Source organism: Mauremys mutica, chromosome 1 (assembly GCF_020497125.1).
Source record: "Mauremys mutica isolate MM-2020 ecotype Southern chromosome 1, ASM2049712v1, whole genome shotgun sequence".
NCBI classification, from domain to species: Eukaryota; Metazoa; Chordata; order Testudines; family Geoemydidae; genus Mauremys; species Mauremys mutica.
The window spans coordinates 151,557,049-151,574,265 of NC_059072.1; the positions used below are offsets into that span (position 1 = coordinate 151,557,049).

Below are 17,217 nucleotides of genomic sequence, written 5' to 3' on the forward strand. Positions count from 1 at the left end.
AGTTTTAATTGCGCTGTTAAACAATAGAATACCAACTGAAATTTATTAAATATTTTGGATGTTTTTCTACATTTTCATGTATATTGTATTCTGTGTTGTAACTGAAATCAAAGTGTATATTATTTTTAATACAAATATTTGCACTGTAAATATGATAAACAAAATAAACAGTATTTTTCAATTCATCTCATACAAGTACACCTCTACCCCGATATAATGCTGTCCTCGGGAGCCAAAAAATCTTACCGTGTTATAGGTGAAACCGCGTTATATCGAACTTGCTTTGATCCACCAGAGTGCGCAGCCCTGCCCTCCCGGAGCGCTGCTTTACCACATTATATCTGAATTCATATTATATCGGGTCGCGTTATATCGGGATAGAGGTGTACTGTAGTACAATCTTATTGTGAAAGTGCAACTTACAAATGTAAATTTTTGTTTGTTACATCACTGCACTCAAAAACAAAACAATGTAAAACTTCAGAGCCTACAAGTCCACTCAGTCCTACTTCTTGTTCAGCCAACCGCTAAGACAAACAAGTTTGTTTACATTTACAGGAGATAATGGTGCCCTCTTCTTATTTACAATGTTACCAGAAAGTGAGAACAGGCATTTGCATGGCACTTTTGTATCTGGCATTGCAAGATATTTATGTGCTAGATATGCTAAACATCCGTATGCCCCTTCATGCTTGAGCCACCATTCCAGTGCACATGCTTTCATGCTGATGACTCTTATTAAAAATTTAATTAAAGCATTATTTTTGTGACTGAACTCCTTAGGGGAGAATTGTATGTTCCCCTGCTCTGTTTTACCCGCATTCTGCCATATATTTCATGTTAGAACAGTCTCAGATGATGACTCAGCATGTTGTTCATTTTAAGAACATTTTCACTGCAGATTTCACAAAACGCAAAGAAGGTTCCAATGTGAGATTTCTAAAGATAGCTACAGCACTTGACCCAAGGTTTAAGAATCTGAAGTGCCTTCCAAAATCTGAGAGGGATGAGGTATGGAGCATGCTTTCAGAAGTTTTAAAAGAGCAACACTCCGATGCGGAAACTACAGAACCCAAACCACCAAAAAAGAAAATCAACCTTCTGCTGGTGGCATCTGACTCAGATAATGAAAATGAACATGCGTCGGTCCGTAGTGCTCTGGATTGTTATCAAGTAGAACCCATCATCAGCATGGAAGCATTTCCTCTGGAATGGTTACTGAAGCATGAAGGGACATATGAATCTTTAGCGCATCTGGCACATAAATATCTTGCACCACTGGCTACAATAGTGCCATGAGAATGCCTGTTCTCACTTTCAGTTGACACTGTAAACAAGAAGCGGGCAGCATTATCACCTGCAAATGTAAACAAACTTGTTTGTCAGCGACTGGCTGAACTAGAAGTAGGACTGAGTGGACTTGCAGACTCTAAAATTTTACATTGTTTTATTTTTGAATGCAGGTTTTTTTGTACATAATTCTACATTTGTAAGTTCAATTTTCATGATAAAGAGATTGCACTACAGTACTTGTATTAGTATTTTTCAATTCACCTATTTCTTTTGTTTTTTACTGTGCAAATATTTGTAATAATATAATATAATAATATAGTGAGCACTGTACACTTTGTATTGTGTTGTAATTGAAATCAATATATTTAAAATGTAGAAAACACCCAAAAATATTTAAATAAATGGTATTCTATTATTGTTTAACAGTGCGCTTAATTGTGCGCTTAATTGTGATTAATTTCTTTAATTGCTTGACAGCTCTACTTTTAAGAAAAACTAACCACAAAGCTCAAAAAAAATTCTCTTTTGGTATTGTCTTAAGACTGCATTGAACTGTGCACCTGAAATAAAAAATCTTGGATGTGGCTTCATGTTTGAGACTTTGTTGTTAAAACATACTAAATATTCAGAAGTTTCTCGACCCCAGGCCTGTTTTTGTACTTATAACACAGGTAAGAAAATGCGAGGAAGAATTTAGAAAATTTTTGGAAAGGGAAAGGTTCATTAATGACTAAGTAAATAGCAAATGCTTACCACATATGGGCACTAGTATGTTACAGCAAAGAAGGTTCAGTGAATACTGTGTGCAGGGGAAAGGGTGGGACTTTGAAACATGGTAGCCAGCTCCTTCTCCCAGTTTCTTAAAACTTATGGAATTTATGATGTTCATTTCTATCTCAAATGCAGCAACGGAAAGAATATTTTCCTTGTGTAAAAAGACTTGCTAAATATTGATTTTAAGGCTGAGCTTCAAATTAAAAGTTTATTTCAATTGTACATGTAAAGAGTTTTATGAACTGATTTCAGAACAAAGATGTATTGAAATGTATGAAAACTGATAAGTACCATTTAAAACAGTTCATTGAAGCTTATGATATTTGTATTGTATACATGAGGACAGTAAAAACGTACACTTGAGCTGCTAAGGGAAATGGTGTTTCCTAAAATGTCCCTTAAAATAAAGTGTTGTCCCTTATTTTTCATATAGTTTTCCCTTACTTGCATCCAGCACCCTACCTCTGTGGCCCAATCTCCTCCCCAAACACACAGGGTGAGATTCTCATCCCCTCTCCCACCACTGTATGCCACTGTGGCAGCTTACAGGTACCATAAACCAAAAGTCCGGGGGAAAATTCCCTGATATAGGCACTGTGTCGGGCTACAACAATGCCCCCCGTGCAAACTGGTTTGCTCTAATTTATGCCAGGGGCTGCAGTGACCCAGGACTTCCTGGATGCCCTGCACAAAGGCCCACCCTCTGGATAGGCCACTCTTTTGAACTCCAGTGGGGGTTACTTATTGCTGCAAGCCCTGGAAAGCCGCCCTCCCCCCACCCTCCTCTCTCCCCTTCTTTTCTCCCTCTGTCTCCATGTTCCTCCCTCTGTCTTATTTTTCCCTCTCTGTCTCGCTCTCCCCTGCTCACCTGGCTGACTGGCTGGCATGACTTGGTACATCCACCACTTTGGGGGCTGGTGAAGGACTCCGAGCTGGTGGCATTGGGCTCTCCGGGGGCTCATACTCCTCTGACGGCTCTTGCTTGATCTGTGCAGCGCTCAGTGGTAGTGGTGGCAGGTGGGGAGCAGGGGCTCCCATGCCGCCAGGCAATGGGGGGGCAGTGGGAGCAGGTGAAGGGGCCTTGTAGCTGCCAGCCGCTGGAGAAGAGGTCATTCTGTACCCGGGGGGCGTGGCTGCACGGAACGATGAAGTGGAGGAAGAAGGGGGTGAGCCTGGCTTGTAGGGAGCTGGGGGCTGGAATGTGGGGGCAGGTGAGCCTGCCCGCTTCCCATAGGGGGCCACCGTGGAGGGAGGAGCAGGGGGTGACACCGTCTTGTAGGGGGCTGAGGAGGAGGCCATGGTGGCTATGACGGTGGAGAGGGTGACAGAGGCAGACGTGACTGGTGGGCCAGCTCCATGTGCAGGTGAGGGTGGAGGTGGCGGAGGGAAGGCGTAGGCAGCAGGACTCTGCCCTTGGGGGTGAGCGCAGACACCTGGGTATGTCCCCTGGGAAGAGGAGGAGGAGGAGGAGGAGGAGGAAGAAGAGGAGGAGGAAGAGGAGGCTGAAGGAGCCTGGCTGTATGTGGCCTGGCTGTGGGGTGGGTAGAGACGTAGTCCATAGGCAACATGTGAAGGGTGATGAGTGCCTGACTCCAAGGGGTGGGGGTAACCTCCAGGTGGCGGGGGAGCAGCTGCTGTGGCTGGGGAGACCCCCCCTCCAGCACCATGGCCATGGTGGTGGTGCTGCTGTGGTGGCTGCTGGGAGGGCTGGCCAGGGAAGGAGGCAGTGGGGTGGGAGCTGGTGTTGCCCAGGGGGCGGCCATAGGGTGGTGGACCCTGGCTCCACACGGGCTGGGAGGGCAGAGAGGGCTGGGTGTACTTGGGGGGCTGGCTGGAGATGGAGAGGCCACTAGGTGGGGGGAAAGAGTGGGCATAGGAGGCACTGTAGCTGGGCAGGGCCTGGGCAGGGGGAGGTGGAGGGTACTGAGCAGAAGAACTGGGTGGAGGGGGGGCATAGGGGTAACGTGAGGGGGGTGGGGCAGGTGCCTTGTCCTGCCCCATGCTGTGGGGCGATGGGAGGTGCCCACTCAATGCCTGCCCCACCATCCCAGGCGAGTTGGAGTTGGTGGATGCATTATTCAGTGGGCGCAGGGCTGGTGGAGGAGGCAGGTTGGCTGTGACATGGGGGAAGGAGGGGGCAGAAGCTGGGGGTGCTGCCAGGGGGTTGCCTGGGGGAGTCTTCTGAGGGGGTAGTCCTCCTGCCACAGAGGCCAGGGAGATGGGAGTAGTGGGTGGTGGGTTGTGCTTGGCACCAAGGGTCTGTTCACGCCCTCCCGGCACTGGGAGGCCCCCCCCTCCAGTAGTGGCTTTGGGCCCCCCCTGGACCACACTGGCAGTGGGATAAAGAGGAGCATGTGCAGCTGAGGAAGAGGAAGAGGAGGCAGGCACTGGTGGTGCCTGGGCCTGGAAAATCCTCGATGCCTGAGTCTCAAGTTGAGAGTGGTAGCCACCTGCAGGGGCCTGAGGGTGAACCTCGCCTGCTAGGCTGAAACCTGGCTCGAGTGGACGGGCTAGGCTGTCAATTGGAGGGGCAGGTGGGGGACTCTGGGGGAACAGTGAGGGATGACGGTAGGAGTGGGATGGCCCTTGGGACAGCACAGAGGATGAGTCTGAGTCATTCTCCACGCTGCCTGGGCTGTAGACACTGGGCGAGGTGCTCCGGTTATCCTGGTCAATGTCCCGTGGGTCACTGCTCATCTCATCATTGAAGCTGTGACCATCAAGGCTGTCAACATCCGAAGGAGACTGGGGACATGGTAGCTCCTGAGGTACAGAGAGGAGGGAGATATCAGACAGTCCCTCAGAGCATGAGCAAAAAAGTTAACCCTTTCTGAGCCCCAGACATTCTCCTTTCTGAAGTTCTCAGCCCCTCGCTATAGGAGCTGAGAAGGAAGGTCACCCTTTTCTGACACCCCTTACATGTAGTCCCCAGTGACTCTCCTCTCTGGAGCTCTCTGGGGGCACCAAAGAAGATTGTGAGATGCTCCTCCTCCCCTGGCCCCACTTTATTCATCTCCCAGAAAAGGAAAAGGGAACAGATTCACCACAGCAGATGGAAGCAGATGCCCTTTGGCAGTGTATTTATAACAATCCTAGCGCTTTCCATTTGCCAAGCTCCACCTATTTGACAGACATTCATGAATTAAGTCTCATGACCCCTGGGGAGGTAGGTAAGTATCATTAGCTCCATTTGACAGAGGGGGTAATTGACACACAGAGAACAGTTATAAAGCAGGAGTGTCAAACATATTTGGAAGAAAGAGCCGATTTCTGGTCTGTGGTCCAGGCTATAATTCAGGACTATCCCCCTCCACAGCAGTGGGAGATTTGTACAGAGATCAAGGGGAGAATATGGCCTTTATGAACTAACTAAATATTCAGTGATTATTTATTATTTGTTCAATGCCTTATCGTCACATTCAGCACTGAGCAAGGAAACCCCCAGCCTGTTGGGCCACTGCTATCTGTGCCCCTCACGTCTCCTCCTTCTCATCCCCCTTTCTCTATTTCTCCCCACCTTCCCTGTCCCTGTCTCTGTGAATCTCCTCTGAATTTCCTTGGACCTCACTGTGCCTATGTGGTTCCTTCATATTATGTTTGTTGTGTAAAGAGCAAAAGACCCAATGGGGACTGAGGAGTTCCCTCCTCTGAGTCCTCATTTCAGGCTGTCTGCAGACCCAGGCAGACGACACTGAATCAGTTACACTCGGGTCATGTTTAAAAAGTCATTTCTGCAAGCAGAAGGGCAAGAAACTCACTTCTCCAAAAAATGAAAGCAGAGATTCTGGAGAACGTGAATATGTCCTGCAGGCTACAGGAATACATCATGCAGGCCAGATGTCTGATACCCCTGTTACACAGGAAGCATGGTCTTGTAGTTAAGGTATTAGACTGGGACTTGGGAGATCTGGAATTAATCCCTTGCTGTGCCACAGACTCCCTGTGACACACTGGTCCAGTCACTTCACCTCTCCGTGCCTCAGTTTCCAATCTGTAAGATGGTATTAGTATTCTGTGGATTGCAGTCACGTGTAGGGAGACCATTATGGATCAGGACCCCACTGTTCTGGGTGCTGTACTCACATGTAACGAGAAGGCCCTGCTCCAAAGAGCTTAAAAATCCTGCACCTGTCTTATCTAGTTAGCGGTAAGCTCTTTGGAGCACAGCTTTTTCTTACTGCGTGTTTCTACAGCGCCTACAGCAATGGGCCCAATCTTGGGTGGGGCTTCCGGACACCACTGAAATGCCAACAGTAATAAGGAGAGGGAAAGGACTTGGCAAAGATCATACACGGAGTCAGGGGAAGAGCTGAGAATAGAAACCAGGAGTCCTGATTCTCAGTCTCCTCTGCTCTAAACTGTTAGGCCCTATAGCCCTCCCAGAGCCAGGAAGAGAATTCATGAGTGTTAATGCCAGTCCCCTCATATAACCACTTCACTAGAATCACTGTAGGGCAGTTCCAGACAGCCCAGACACACAATCCGTGTCCCTGAATTGACAAAGCAGCAAGCTAGCTGATCACATCCAGGGCTGCTTGGAGGTCCCAGACTAGCTGGCTGAGCCAGACCTAAATCGAGCAAGTGATGATTTGTGGCCTGCACGATCCCAACCCCAGAGGACGAGCTGGACGGAAGATATGCTAGACCTGACAGGGATATCCTGGGGAACTACATGCTCCTGGGTTCTGGGGAACCACCTCCTGCCCCAGAAAGGGAAGTGCTGGGACTGGGCCAAGCCCCTGAAATGTGGGAGGAGGCCTATTTATGGGGGAGGATTCTCTCTCCTTGCTTGGTAAAGCCTGTCAGCCCACAACCAACACACTGGTGTGATCCAGTGCAGCCGGGGCAGCGGGCTAGATCGTGATCCAGCGCAAGAGGGAGGGAGGGGAACTCCCAGAGGCTTTTTTCCTGCACCAGACCATAGAGGTGTTTGTGGGGTGTAAAGGGAAACTCACCTCAGTTTTGGTTTTCTTGGGGGCATTGCTGTCCTCCCCTTCACTCTCTGAAATCTCCTCCATCCGGCCCTGCTTGTTACCCTTGGGGGTACAGGACTCCTCCACCCGTCCTTTCTGCAAGGGAGAGGAGGGAAGGGTCACACATGGAACTCCTTCCCGAAGCTCCCGCAGTGGGCGAGAGACGCTGACATACAAGTGATTTGTACACAAAATGACAGATTGGACAGATTGACACAGGACCCTGGGGATTTAGGAGTCATAGTTTCTCTAGCAGGTCACAACCTAGCAAAAACAAACACTGAAAAGGGTCGGTGGGGGATAACCTCTTGGTAAAATGGTTGGGGGATAAGCAGAGGGCAGGGTGGAAGAACCAATCTCTGCCAGGTTCTTGGTGGACCTCACGATACCACTCAATATCACACTAATGTTTCCTACCTTATTGGTTTGCCGGGATTTCTCAGTTTTGCCATCACTGCTAGAAGTGCTGATGCCACCTGGGGAGGCTCGGCCCCGTGACCTGAGCTCCTCTCGGGGTCCCGGAGTCTCCTTCTTCCGTCCACTCCGCATTGACATCTAAGATGAAAGAAAACACACTGAGAGCGCCCTGCAGCTCCCCCTGCTATGTAACCCCCGCCCCACCTTCCAGCTCTGCTGAGGCCCTCAGTGCTAACCCATGTCATTCCACTGCTCCAGTCCTACGTGCACCACATAGTTTTGCTGATGCACCTCAGTCCTGACCCACAGCTCTCTTTCTTTTCCAGTCCTTGGTTCCCCACCACCTCCTCCCCTTTCACATACCGAGTCTTTGTTCTGTCGAGTCTTCATTCTTTTGGGTGTGGGACCCCCATTCTCCTTGGCCCAGTTGGATGAAAACATAAATTTGTGTCACTTTCCCCCCTCTTCCACTGTTCCCTGGAAGACTGAGATGATGGCCTCAGGGATTTGGGCAGGATCAGCTCCTCCAGAAGTGTGGGGGCTCACTCCAGAGCTACTACAGGTTCTTAGTGGACCTAAAAGATGGAGAGGGAGACAAAGACAGAAAAATGGAAAAAGAGAGTGAGTTGTGTGTATGAGGCCACTTCACACCAAAATTTCAGCTCATGATATAAATGCCAAAAAATTACTACAGTTGCCATATCTTTTATTTATAAGCTTGGAGATCTTCACAAATAAGAGATAATAATTTTAATGCTTGCTCACTGGAAGTCCACAGAAAATTATTTAAGATTATCATCTCTTACTCCCATTGTAGTGGAGTGGTACCCATGTGATGGAAGAAATTGGTTCCCTCAGTATTTGGGGTGTTGAATTTTTACATGATCTCAAATTGTTTTTATATTTCATTTCCCTGGTTACTTTTTTATTTAAAGGAGGGATTAAAAAAAAAAAGGAAAGAAACTGCTTAAAAACATTAGCATTTAAGTTCACAATCATGATTCTTCTGACTTTATAAGTAGCTCTTTGCAGCGGGTCTCAGTGCAGTCCTGACCTTAATACCCTTGCCCAGTTACGTAACAGTCATAGCCCAGAGAAATGGTCTCCAAGTGGCCTTTGCAGGGGGTTACGTTATGCAAACTCAGCCCCAACAATACACACATCCATGAATGCACCACATTTGCAACAAGCTTATTATACAGAGATGCTGACAAGTCCTGTTCACGCTGTACATCTGCAGGGGTGCCCAATATACACAAGCATATGCACTTTAACTTGACTTTGCAAGCCACAAACAAAATCTGGCCCATTTAACTTTGAATCTTTTTTCAGAACTCTGATCCCTGAAGTGTTTTCTGTAGCTCTTCTCTGAGCTCTCCCAGCTTGTCACTGTCTTTCTGGGATTGAGGGGTCAATGGTTGAGTGCATAATTCCAGGTGGGGTTTCCCCTGAGCCACAGAGAGAAAGACTATCCCATCTCTGCTCTGGGACATGCGCCCCCTCACAGACTCTATCCCTAGGGTGGATAGTTCCCAGAGAGAAAAGTAGATCTAGTGGATAAGGCATTAAGGGCAAGGAGTCATCTGAGAGCTTTGGGAATGGGCTGGAGTTTAATGGGTTAGCACAGGGAGATTGGGAATCAGGATTCCTACCGTCAATTCCAGCTCTGGGCGGGGAGTGGGTCCTTGAGCGCTGTAGCAAGGGAAATCAGGATACACTATTCTATTCCTTGCTCTAGCAAGGGAGTTTGGGTCTAGTGGGTTAAAGCAAAGGAACTGGGAGTGAGGATTCCTGGATCCCATTCGCAGCCCTGCCTTTGACTTGCTCTTTTACCTTGGGAAATTCTCTTTCCTGTATCTCAGTTTCCCCATCTATAAAATGGGGACAAAGATACTGACCTACTTCTTGGGAGAGTGGTGGGGAGTATGAGATCTATTTAATTAGTTTTTTCAGATTGCTCGGAGATCCTCAGATGAAAGGCACTTGCGACTTTAACTTCATTCATATTTTATCTGCCCCTCATGCTGCAGGTCATCTGGGGCCCATATAACAATAATTTCCATACGAATTAACTTAGCTCCAGTATTTACTAGAAAAATGCACTGATTTAACTAAAACTGATTTAAAATTGATATACTTAAACCAGTGCAAACCCCTGATGTAGACCCACTTGAATCAATTTCAATATTGCTTATATTGCTTCAGCTTAATTTGGTCATTGGTGTTTAAATCAATCCAGTTAAACTGATGGGATTTATAGTATAGTAGGGCCTTAGAATTAACATTTCATAGATTCATAGACTCTAGGACTGGAAGGGACCATCGAGTCCAGTCCCCTGCCCTCATGGCAGGACCAAATACTGTCTAGACCATCCCTGATAGACATTTATCTAACCTACTCTTAAATATCTCCAGAGATGGAGATTCCACAACCTCCCTAGGCAATTTATTCCAGTGTTTAACCACCCTGACAGTTAGGAACTTTTTCCGAATGTCCAACCTAAACCTCCCTTGCTGCAGTTTAAGCCCATTGCTTCTTGTTCTATCCTTAAAGGCTAAGGTGAACAAGCTTTCTCCCTCCTCCTTATGACACCCTTTTAGATACCTGAAAACTGCTATCATGTCCCCTCTCAGTCTTCTTTTTTCCAAACTAAACAAACCCAATTCTTTCAGCCTTCCTTCATAGGCCATGTTCTCTAGACCTTTAAATCATTCTTGTTGCTCTTCTCTGGACCCTCTCCAGTTTCTCCACATCTTTCTTGAAATGCGGTGCCCCGAACTGGACCCAATACTCCACTTGAGGCCTAACCAGCGCAGAGTAGAGCAGAAGAATGACATCTCGTGTCTTGCTCACAACACACCTGTTAATGCATCCCAGAATCACGTTTGCTTTTTTTGCAACAGCATCACATTGTTGACTCATATTTAGCTTGTGGTCCACTATAACCCCTAGATCCCTTTCTGCCGTACTCCTTCCTAGACAGTCTCTTCCCATTCTGTATGTGTGAAACTGATTGTTCCTTCCTAAGTGGAGCACTTTGCATTTGTCTTTATTAAACTTCATCCTGTTTACCTCAGACCATTTCTCCAATTTGTCCAGATCATTTTGAAGTATGACCCTATCCTCCAAAGCAGTTGCAATCCCTCCCAGTTTGGTATCATCTGCAAACTTAATAAGCGTACTTTCTGTGCCAATATCTAAGTCGTTGATGAAGATATTGAACAGAGCCGGTCCCAAAACAGACCCCTTCGGAACCCCACTTGTCATAACTTTCCAGCAGGATTGGGAACCATTAATAACTACTCTCTGAGTAGGGTTATCCAGCCATTTCTCAAATGAATTTCCTCATAATGCACATACTAAAAAACAAGGAAATTCTAAGCTAAAGACAACATTCACATGCAGTTTCCAAGCATTAGCCAAGTGCCATCATAAGACATAAATGACATCAACGTGCCAATAAACTCTCTGACACACACACTTTAAATTCAACAATACTATCATCCTCAAGTCACACATCAAACTATAATGCACAATTTTAACTCCAACCTTCCAACACTACATTATTTAATAGCTTAATAATGACAACTAGTCTTATCTCCACATACCACACTCATGTCAGAGAAAGAATACAAAGCTGAATACACTCCAAATTTCTTTCTTATCAAAAATGTTTCCTGGAATAGCTACAAAATGTAGATCAAATGTACAACACACAATTTCAAACAGACACAAATATTATGCACATTTTTAAGTGAGAGTAATTAGCAACTGAAACAGATTACTGAAAGCTGTCATAAAATCTCCATCACCTGGAATCACAACATCTTTCTAAAATATATAATGTAATTTAATAACAAATTATTGGGCTCAATACAGGAATTACTGTGTGAAATTCTATGGCCTGCTATATAAGGGGTCAGACTGGATGATCACAGTGGTGCTTTCTGACCTTTTTATGAAATAGAAACATGGTCAGCCTTTCATATCTACATTCATAATGACAGGGAGAATGGCAGGGACCCCTACTCAAGATAGTTACGTCCCAGGCAGACAAAAGGATCTCTCAAAACTGAGTGACTGGGCAACAAAATGGCAGATGAAATTCAGTGCTGATAAATGCAAAGTAATGCACATTAGAAAACATAATTACAATTATACATACAAAATGATGGGATCTAAATTAGCTGTTACCACTCAAGAAAGAGATCTTGGAGTCATTGTGGATTGCTCTTTGAAAACATCCGCTCAGTGTGCAGCAGCAGTCAAAAAAGATAACAGAAAAAACAGTTACCTTCTTGTAACTGTTTATCTTTGAGATGTGTTGCTCATATCCATTCCAATTAGGTATGTGCATGCCGCGTGCACAGTCATCAGAAAGATTTTTCCCTAGCAGCACCCGCGGGTCGGCTGTGGAGCCCCCTGGAGTGGCGCCTTCATGGCACTCAATATATGACCCTGCCAACCTGGCGCCTTCTCAGTTCCTTCTTGCCGGTTACTCCGACAGAGGAGAAGGCAGATGGGTTTGGAATGGATATGAGCAACACATCTCAAAGAACAACAGTTACGAGAAGGTAACCGTTTTTTCTTCTTTGAGTGACTGCTCATATCGATTCCAATTCCAAGCCTAGTTATGGAATCGCTGATTGGAGCAACGTTCTGCCAAAAGCTGCATCATCTCTGGCATGCTGGACAATGGCGTAATGAGAGGTGAACGTATGTACTAAGGACCAAGTTGCTGCCCTGCAGATATCTTGTACTGGGACCTGGGCCAGGAATGCCGCTGAGGAGACCTGAACCCCCATGGAGTGTGTCGTAAGAGCCGGGGCTGGTATTCTGGCCAGCTTGTAGCATGTGTGGATGCACGACGTGATCCAGGAAGATATTCTTTGAGCTGAGACTGGGAGCCCTTTCATCTGGTCTGCCACCACTATGAACAACTGGTTCAACTTCCTGAATGACTTACTGAGCTTGATGTAAAAAGTTAGTGCACGCTGAACATCCAGGGAGTGCAGCCTCTGCTTACGGCTACTGGCATGCGGCTTAGGATAAAAACCAGGCAGGAAAATGTCCTGATTAGTGTGGAAGTGTGACAGAACCTTAGGAAGAAAGGCCGGGTGAGGTCTGAGTTGTACTGTATCCCTGTGGAAAACCGTATGAGGTGGGTCTGAGGTAAGGGCCTTTAACTCAGACACTCTCCTTGCTGAAGTAATGGCAATGAGAAAGGCTACCTTCCACGACAGATAGAGAAGGGAGCAAGTCGCCAGCGGTTCAAATGGGGGCCTCATTAGCCTGGAGAGGACCAAGCTAAGGTCCCATGCAGGGACAGGCTGTCTGATCTGAGAATGTAGCCGTTCCAGACCCTTGAGGAACCGACCAACCATAGGATTGGCGAAGACGGAGAGTCCAGACGCTCCCGGGTGGAAGGCCAAGATAGCAATGAGGTGTACCTTTATGGAGGACAATTCCAGGCCTTGCTGTTTCAGGCACAGAAGGTACTCTAAGATGAGAGGTACAGGTGCCTGGAGAGGAGGTGTACAACGCTGGTCATACCAACAAGTACATCTTTTCCACTTTGCCAGATATGTGACTCTAGTGGAGGGCTTTCTGCTGCTGAGTAGGACCTCCCTTAGAAGCTCCATGGGGTTCAGCCATGAAGCTTCCAAGCTGTGAGGTGGAGGGACTGCAGGTCGGGGTGATGAAGGCGACTGTGGTCTTGAGTGATCAGGTCGGGGAGGAGAGGCAATGTGACCGGGCTGTCCACTGACAGTTCCAGGAGTATGGTGTACCAGTGTTGTCGAGGTCACACTGGTGCTACCAGAATTATCTCTGCCTCGTTCTTGTGGACCTGGAGTAGGACCTTGTGCACAAGAGGGAATGGGGGAAAGCCGTAGAGCAGGCGGCCTCCCAAGAGTAGCAGGAATGCGTCCATGATTGAGCCTGGGCTGTGTCTCTGGAAGGAGCAGAACATTGGAAACTTTCTGTTGCTCTGGGGGGCGAACAGATCAACCCGGGGAAACCACTTGTGACTGCGGAAGGACCTGCTGAGGTGGTCCACCAGTGTGTTCTGAACTCCTGGTAGATAAGATTCTTCCAAGTGAACGGAGCGGGCTATGCAGAACTCCCACAGCCAGAGGGCTTCCCGACATAGGGGAGAGGACTGGGCTCCACTCTGCTTGTTGATGTAAAATATGGCAGTCGTGTTGTCCATCAGAACCGCTATGCACTGACCTTGTAGTCAGGCCTGAAAGGTCTGGCATGCCAGTCGCACTGCCCTCAGCTCCTTGATGTTGATATGGAGGGAGAGCTCGTCCTGCGACCAAAGGCCTTGTATTTGGAGGTCTCCCAAGTGCGCTCCCCATCCCAGAACTGACGCGTCCGTTACTAGGGACAAGGAGGGCTGTTCAAGGCAGTACCGGATTTACCATAGCGCCAATGGCTCCATAGCGCCGGACCCAAGCTCAGAAGGGTCCCATAACACTCACTTCCTCTCCTCTAGCAGCACTGCAGAAGCGGAGGCCCTGAGAGCAAGGAGCCTCGGAGCAGCAGGGATCCAACATGGGAGCTGAGAACCCAAGGGGCCCTGGGAGCTGTTGTTCCTTACCCAGCTCTCAGCCTATAGAGCCGGCCCTGGAGCAGGGAAGGAACTACATTTCCCAGCTTTCCCTTGGCAGCTATCAACAGGAAAGGGAGTGGGAAGGAGTGAGGAAGCTGAGACCCCATGCAGCTTGCTGTGGATGGAGAGCTGGCTGCTAGAAGGGGGTGGCACAGTAAATGGGGAACAAGTGTGCCTAAGGAGTAGAAGGCTTTGGCCCAGATATCACCCTCAGAAGACTTCCCCAGACTGGATTAGAGATGCTGGTGTGACCTCACCTGGCAGCCCGCAAAGAAGGAACTGGGTGGACTAAATGGACAGTGCCCCTCTCTATCTGAAGCCTAGCAGGGGAGGTATGTGGATCCCACCAGAAATTAAAATGATAAGTAAGGGAGGGAAGGCTCTAATAGAAGATCTGGGCAGCTTTAGATACAGTACCAGGCACATGGGAGGATTTCCATGTCTGAGCTATGGAAGCAGAAATTGGCTTTTCTTTCCAGATTTATCTAATATTCAGAAAGGGAATTTAGCACCTGCCTTCCAGATCTGAACACTCTCAAAATCCAACTCTGCCCACATATCTATTCAGGTGACACCATCATAGGACATAATCACATCAGCCACACTATCAGAGGCTCGTTCACCTGCACATCTACCAATGTGATATATGCCATCATGTGCCAGCAATGTCCCTCTGCCATGTACATTGGCCAAACCGGACAGTCTCTAGGCAAGAGAATAAATGGACACAAATCAGACGTCAAGAATTATAACATTCAAAAACCAGTTGGAGAACACTTCAATCTCCCTGGTCACTTGATTACAGACCTAAAAGTCGCAATATTACAACAAAAAAACTTCAAAAACAGACTCCAACGAGAGACTGCTGAATTGGAATTAATTTGCAGAATGGACACCATTAAATTAGGCTTGAATAAAGACTGGGAGTGGATGGGTCATTTCACAAAGTAAAACTATTTCCCCATGTTTATTCCCCCGCCCTTTACTGTTCCTCACAACTTCTTGTCAACTGCTTTAAATGGACTATTTTGATTACAACTACAAAAAGTTTTTTTTCCTCTCCTGCTGGTAATAGCTCACCTTATCTGATTACTCTTGTTAGAGTGTGTATGGTAACACCCATTGTTTCATGTTCTCTGTGTGTATCTATATCTATATCTTCCTACAGTATTTTCCACTGCATGCATCCGATGAAGTGGGCTGTAGCCCACAAAAGCTTATGCTCAAATAAATTTGTTAGTCTCTAAGGTGCCACAAGTACTCCTGTTCTTTTTGCGGATACAGACTAACACGGCTGCAACTCTGAAACCTGTCAAAATTCAGGAGTCCTCAAGCTCTATTTAGGCTGCTGTTAATTAGAGTCATAGACTCACAGAATCGTAGAATATTAGGATTGGAAGAGACCTCAGGAGGTCATCTAGTCCAATCCCCTGCTCAAAGCAGGACCAACACCAACTAAATCATCATTTCTCCCAAATCAAATATACTGATCCACTGTAACTTGCTGTAGAAAAAGTAGGATAAAATTGAGCAACAAATGCTGGCATTTCCCCAGCGCTAACTAGGACTGGAATTGCTATTTTCAACAGCCATTACCATTTTTTTTTAGTTTTGTTTGTTTAAAAGGAAGACAGTGATATTGCATTGGCAAATTCCCCATAGAAACGAAGAGTGGCGCAAAAGAATAACAAAGGAGCCTCAACTTTTCCTCATTTATGTAGGATAGTCTTATAATATGGATCCAGATATCCTTCAATCACACAACTTGAAAATTGTTCCACTTTACAGCAGTTCTGTAACCATGTGGGAACCAGTCCTATCTGTGTTCTGTGCACATGCAAAATTCCTACTGAATTCAGAAGTGCCTTACTTTTGTGACCATACTACCTGATATGTTCAGCCCTTGTAAGCGAATCAGGTTCACATTTAGTAATTGGGTGGAAGCCTCTCAGAAAAAGTTAGGTGCTGTAGGAGGTGTTGCTTATTCACTAGGTCATGTGAGACCTTCCCGTTACACTAGTAAACCAGTGCCACACAGAATGCACTTTGCTCCTAGAGTCTAGAATGGGGCCTTTGCTTCTATACACAGCCCATTAAAGACAATGAAAAGACTCCCACTCACTTCAACAGGCTTTGGACAGAACTGGTTATACACAGGGTAACTCCACTGTCTTCATAGGGTCCTGGTCCCATAGGAGAGGGGGGCCATGTGAGCTTGTTGCAGAGCTGCTGCTCAGGGATGGGAACCTCCTGGCACCCCAGCCTCCAAAATCATTCAGGCTGCACTTTCTGCACAACTATGTGCTAGCTGAGGGGTGTGTGGGAATTGGTGGCCTCTGCTGCAGGTGATGGGCATCTCAGGTACTTAAAGCCATGGCCTAGAGGAGGGAAGCACTTAACTGCAGAGTCTGCAGCTGCCTAGGGCCAGTGTAGAGGATTTAGAGTCCCTAGTGCTGCCGTTGCAAGGGTCAAGCATGCTCAGCCTTGGCATTGCCACCCCTCCTGCGGCTAGTAGCTGCAGCTGTCTAAGGCTGGCCTCTGGCAATTGGCCTCATGGCTACAGCCAGAGAAGCTGCAGGTGGCTCTGTGACTACTGGGGGCCATTAAGCTAGAGCAGCTAAAGACGCTGGAGTTAACCTCAAGGAACAGAGGTCACCAGCAGGAAAGGAATGTCAAGGGGAGCAGGGAATGAGGCAGCAGGTCAGGCTTGCAGAGGAAGCTTCCAGTTGGTTGGGAGCATGTCCAAAGTAGAAAGGAAACAGGCATGGGGAGAGGTGGTGGTGACCAGGTAGCAGACTAGCATGTAGATGGGAGCAGAGGGAGAAAGGCTGGTGTCTTCAGATTCCCAAGGGCTAAGTCCTCACTTTGGGGAAATGGTGTTTGCAGGTGGCTTGCTCACATGGCAGGATGGGGGCTGAGGGGGGGATCTGTCAGAAGTGATCAGGTATCTGCTGGCTGTGGAACTCTAGGACCACATGCAGTGACTGGTGACATGGGGGGTACTGGAGACATGGCTAGAAAGGGTCTGAATGAGGAAGGAGATAAATCTGTGGGGAGTTTCCCTGATCACTATTAAAGTTCTACTCACTGTGGACACCAGTAAACCCACATGAGTGTACAGCTCAATGAGAAAACCTGGGGGC

At 47.2% G+C, this 17,217-nt stretch overlaps 1 protein-coding gene across 3 annotated transcripts in view; it reads right to left on the minus strand.

Moving 5' to 3' along the window:
* The window catches only part of ATN1 (atrophin 1), a 56,931-nt gene that overhangs the window by 5,907 nt on the left and 33,807 nt on the right, over positions 1-17,217 (minus strand). For 2 of the 3 annotated variants that reach the window (XM_045000360.1, XM_045000350.1), the window contains 4 exons: positions 7,821-8,032; positions 7,458-7,595; positions 7,023-7,136; positions 2,936-4,830 (listed from right to left, as the gene is read on the minus strand). In XM_045000360.1, the coding sequence (XP_044856295.1) occupies positions 2,936-4,830; positions 7,023-7,136; positions 7,458-7,595; positions 7,821-7,898 (2,225 nt within the window). In that variant the 5' untranslated portion in view covers positions 7,899-8,032. Of the gene's footprint in view, positions 1-2,935; positions 4,831-7,022; positions 7,137-7,457; positions 7,596-7,820; positions 8,033-9,109; positions 9,383-17,217 lie in introns of those variants that run through there. The other variant, XM_045000370.1, reaches the window with a different exon arrangement.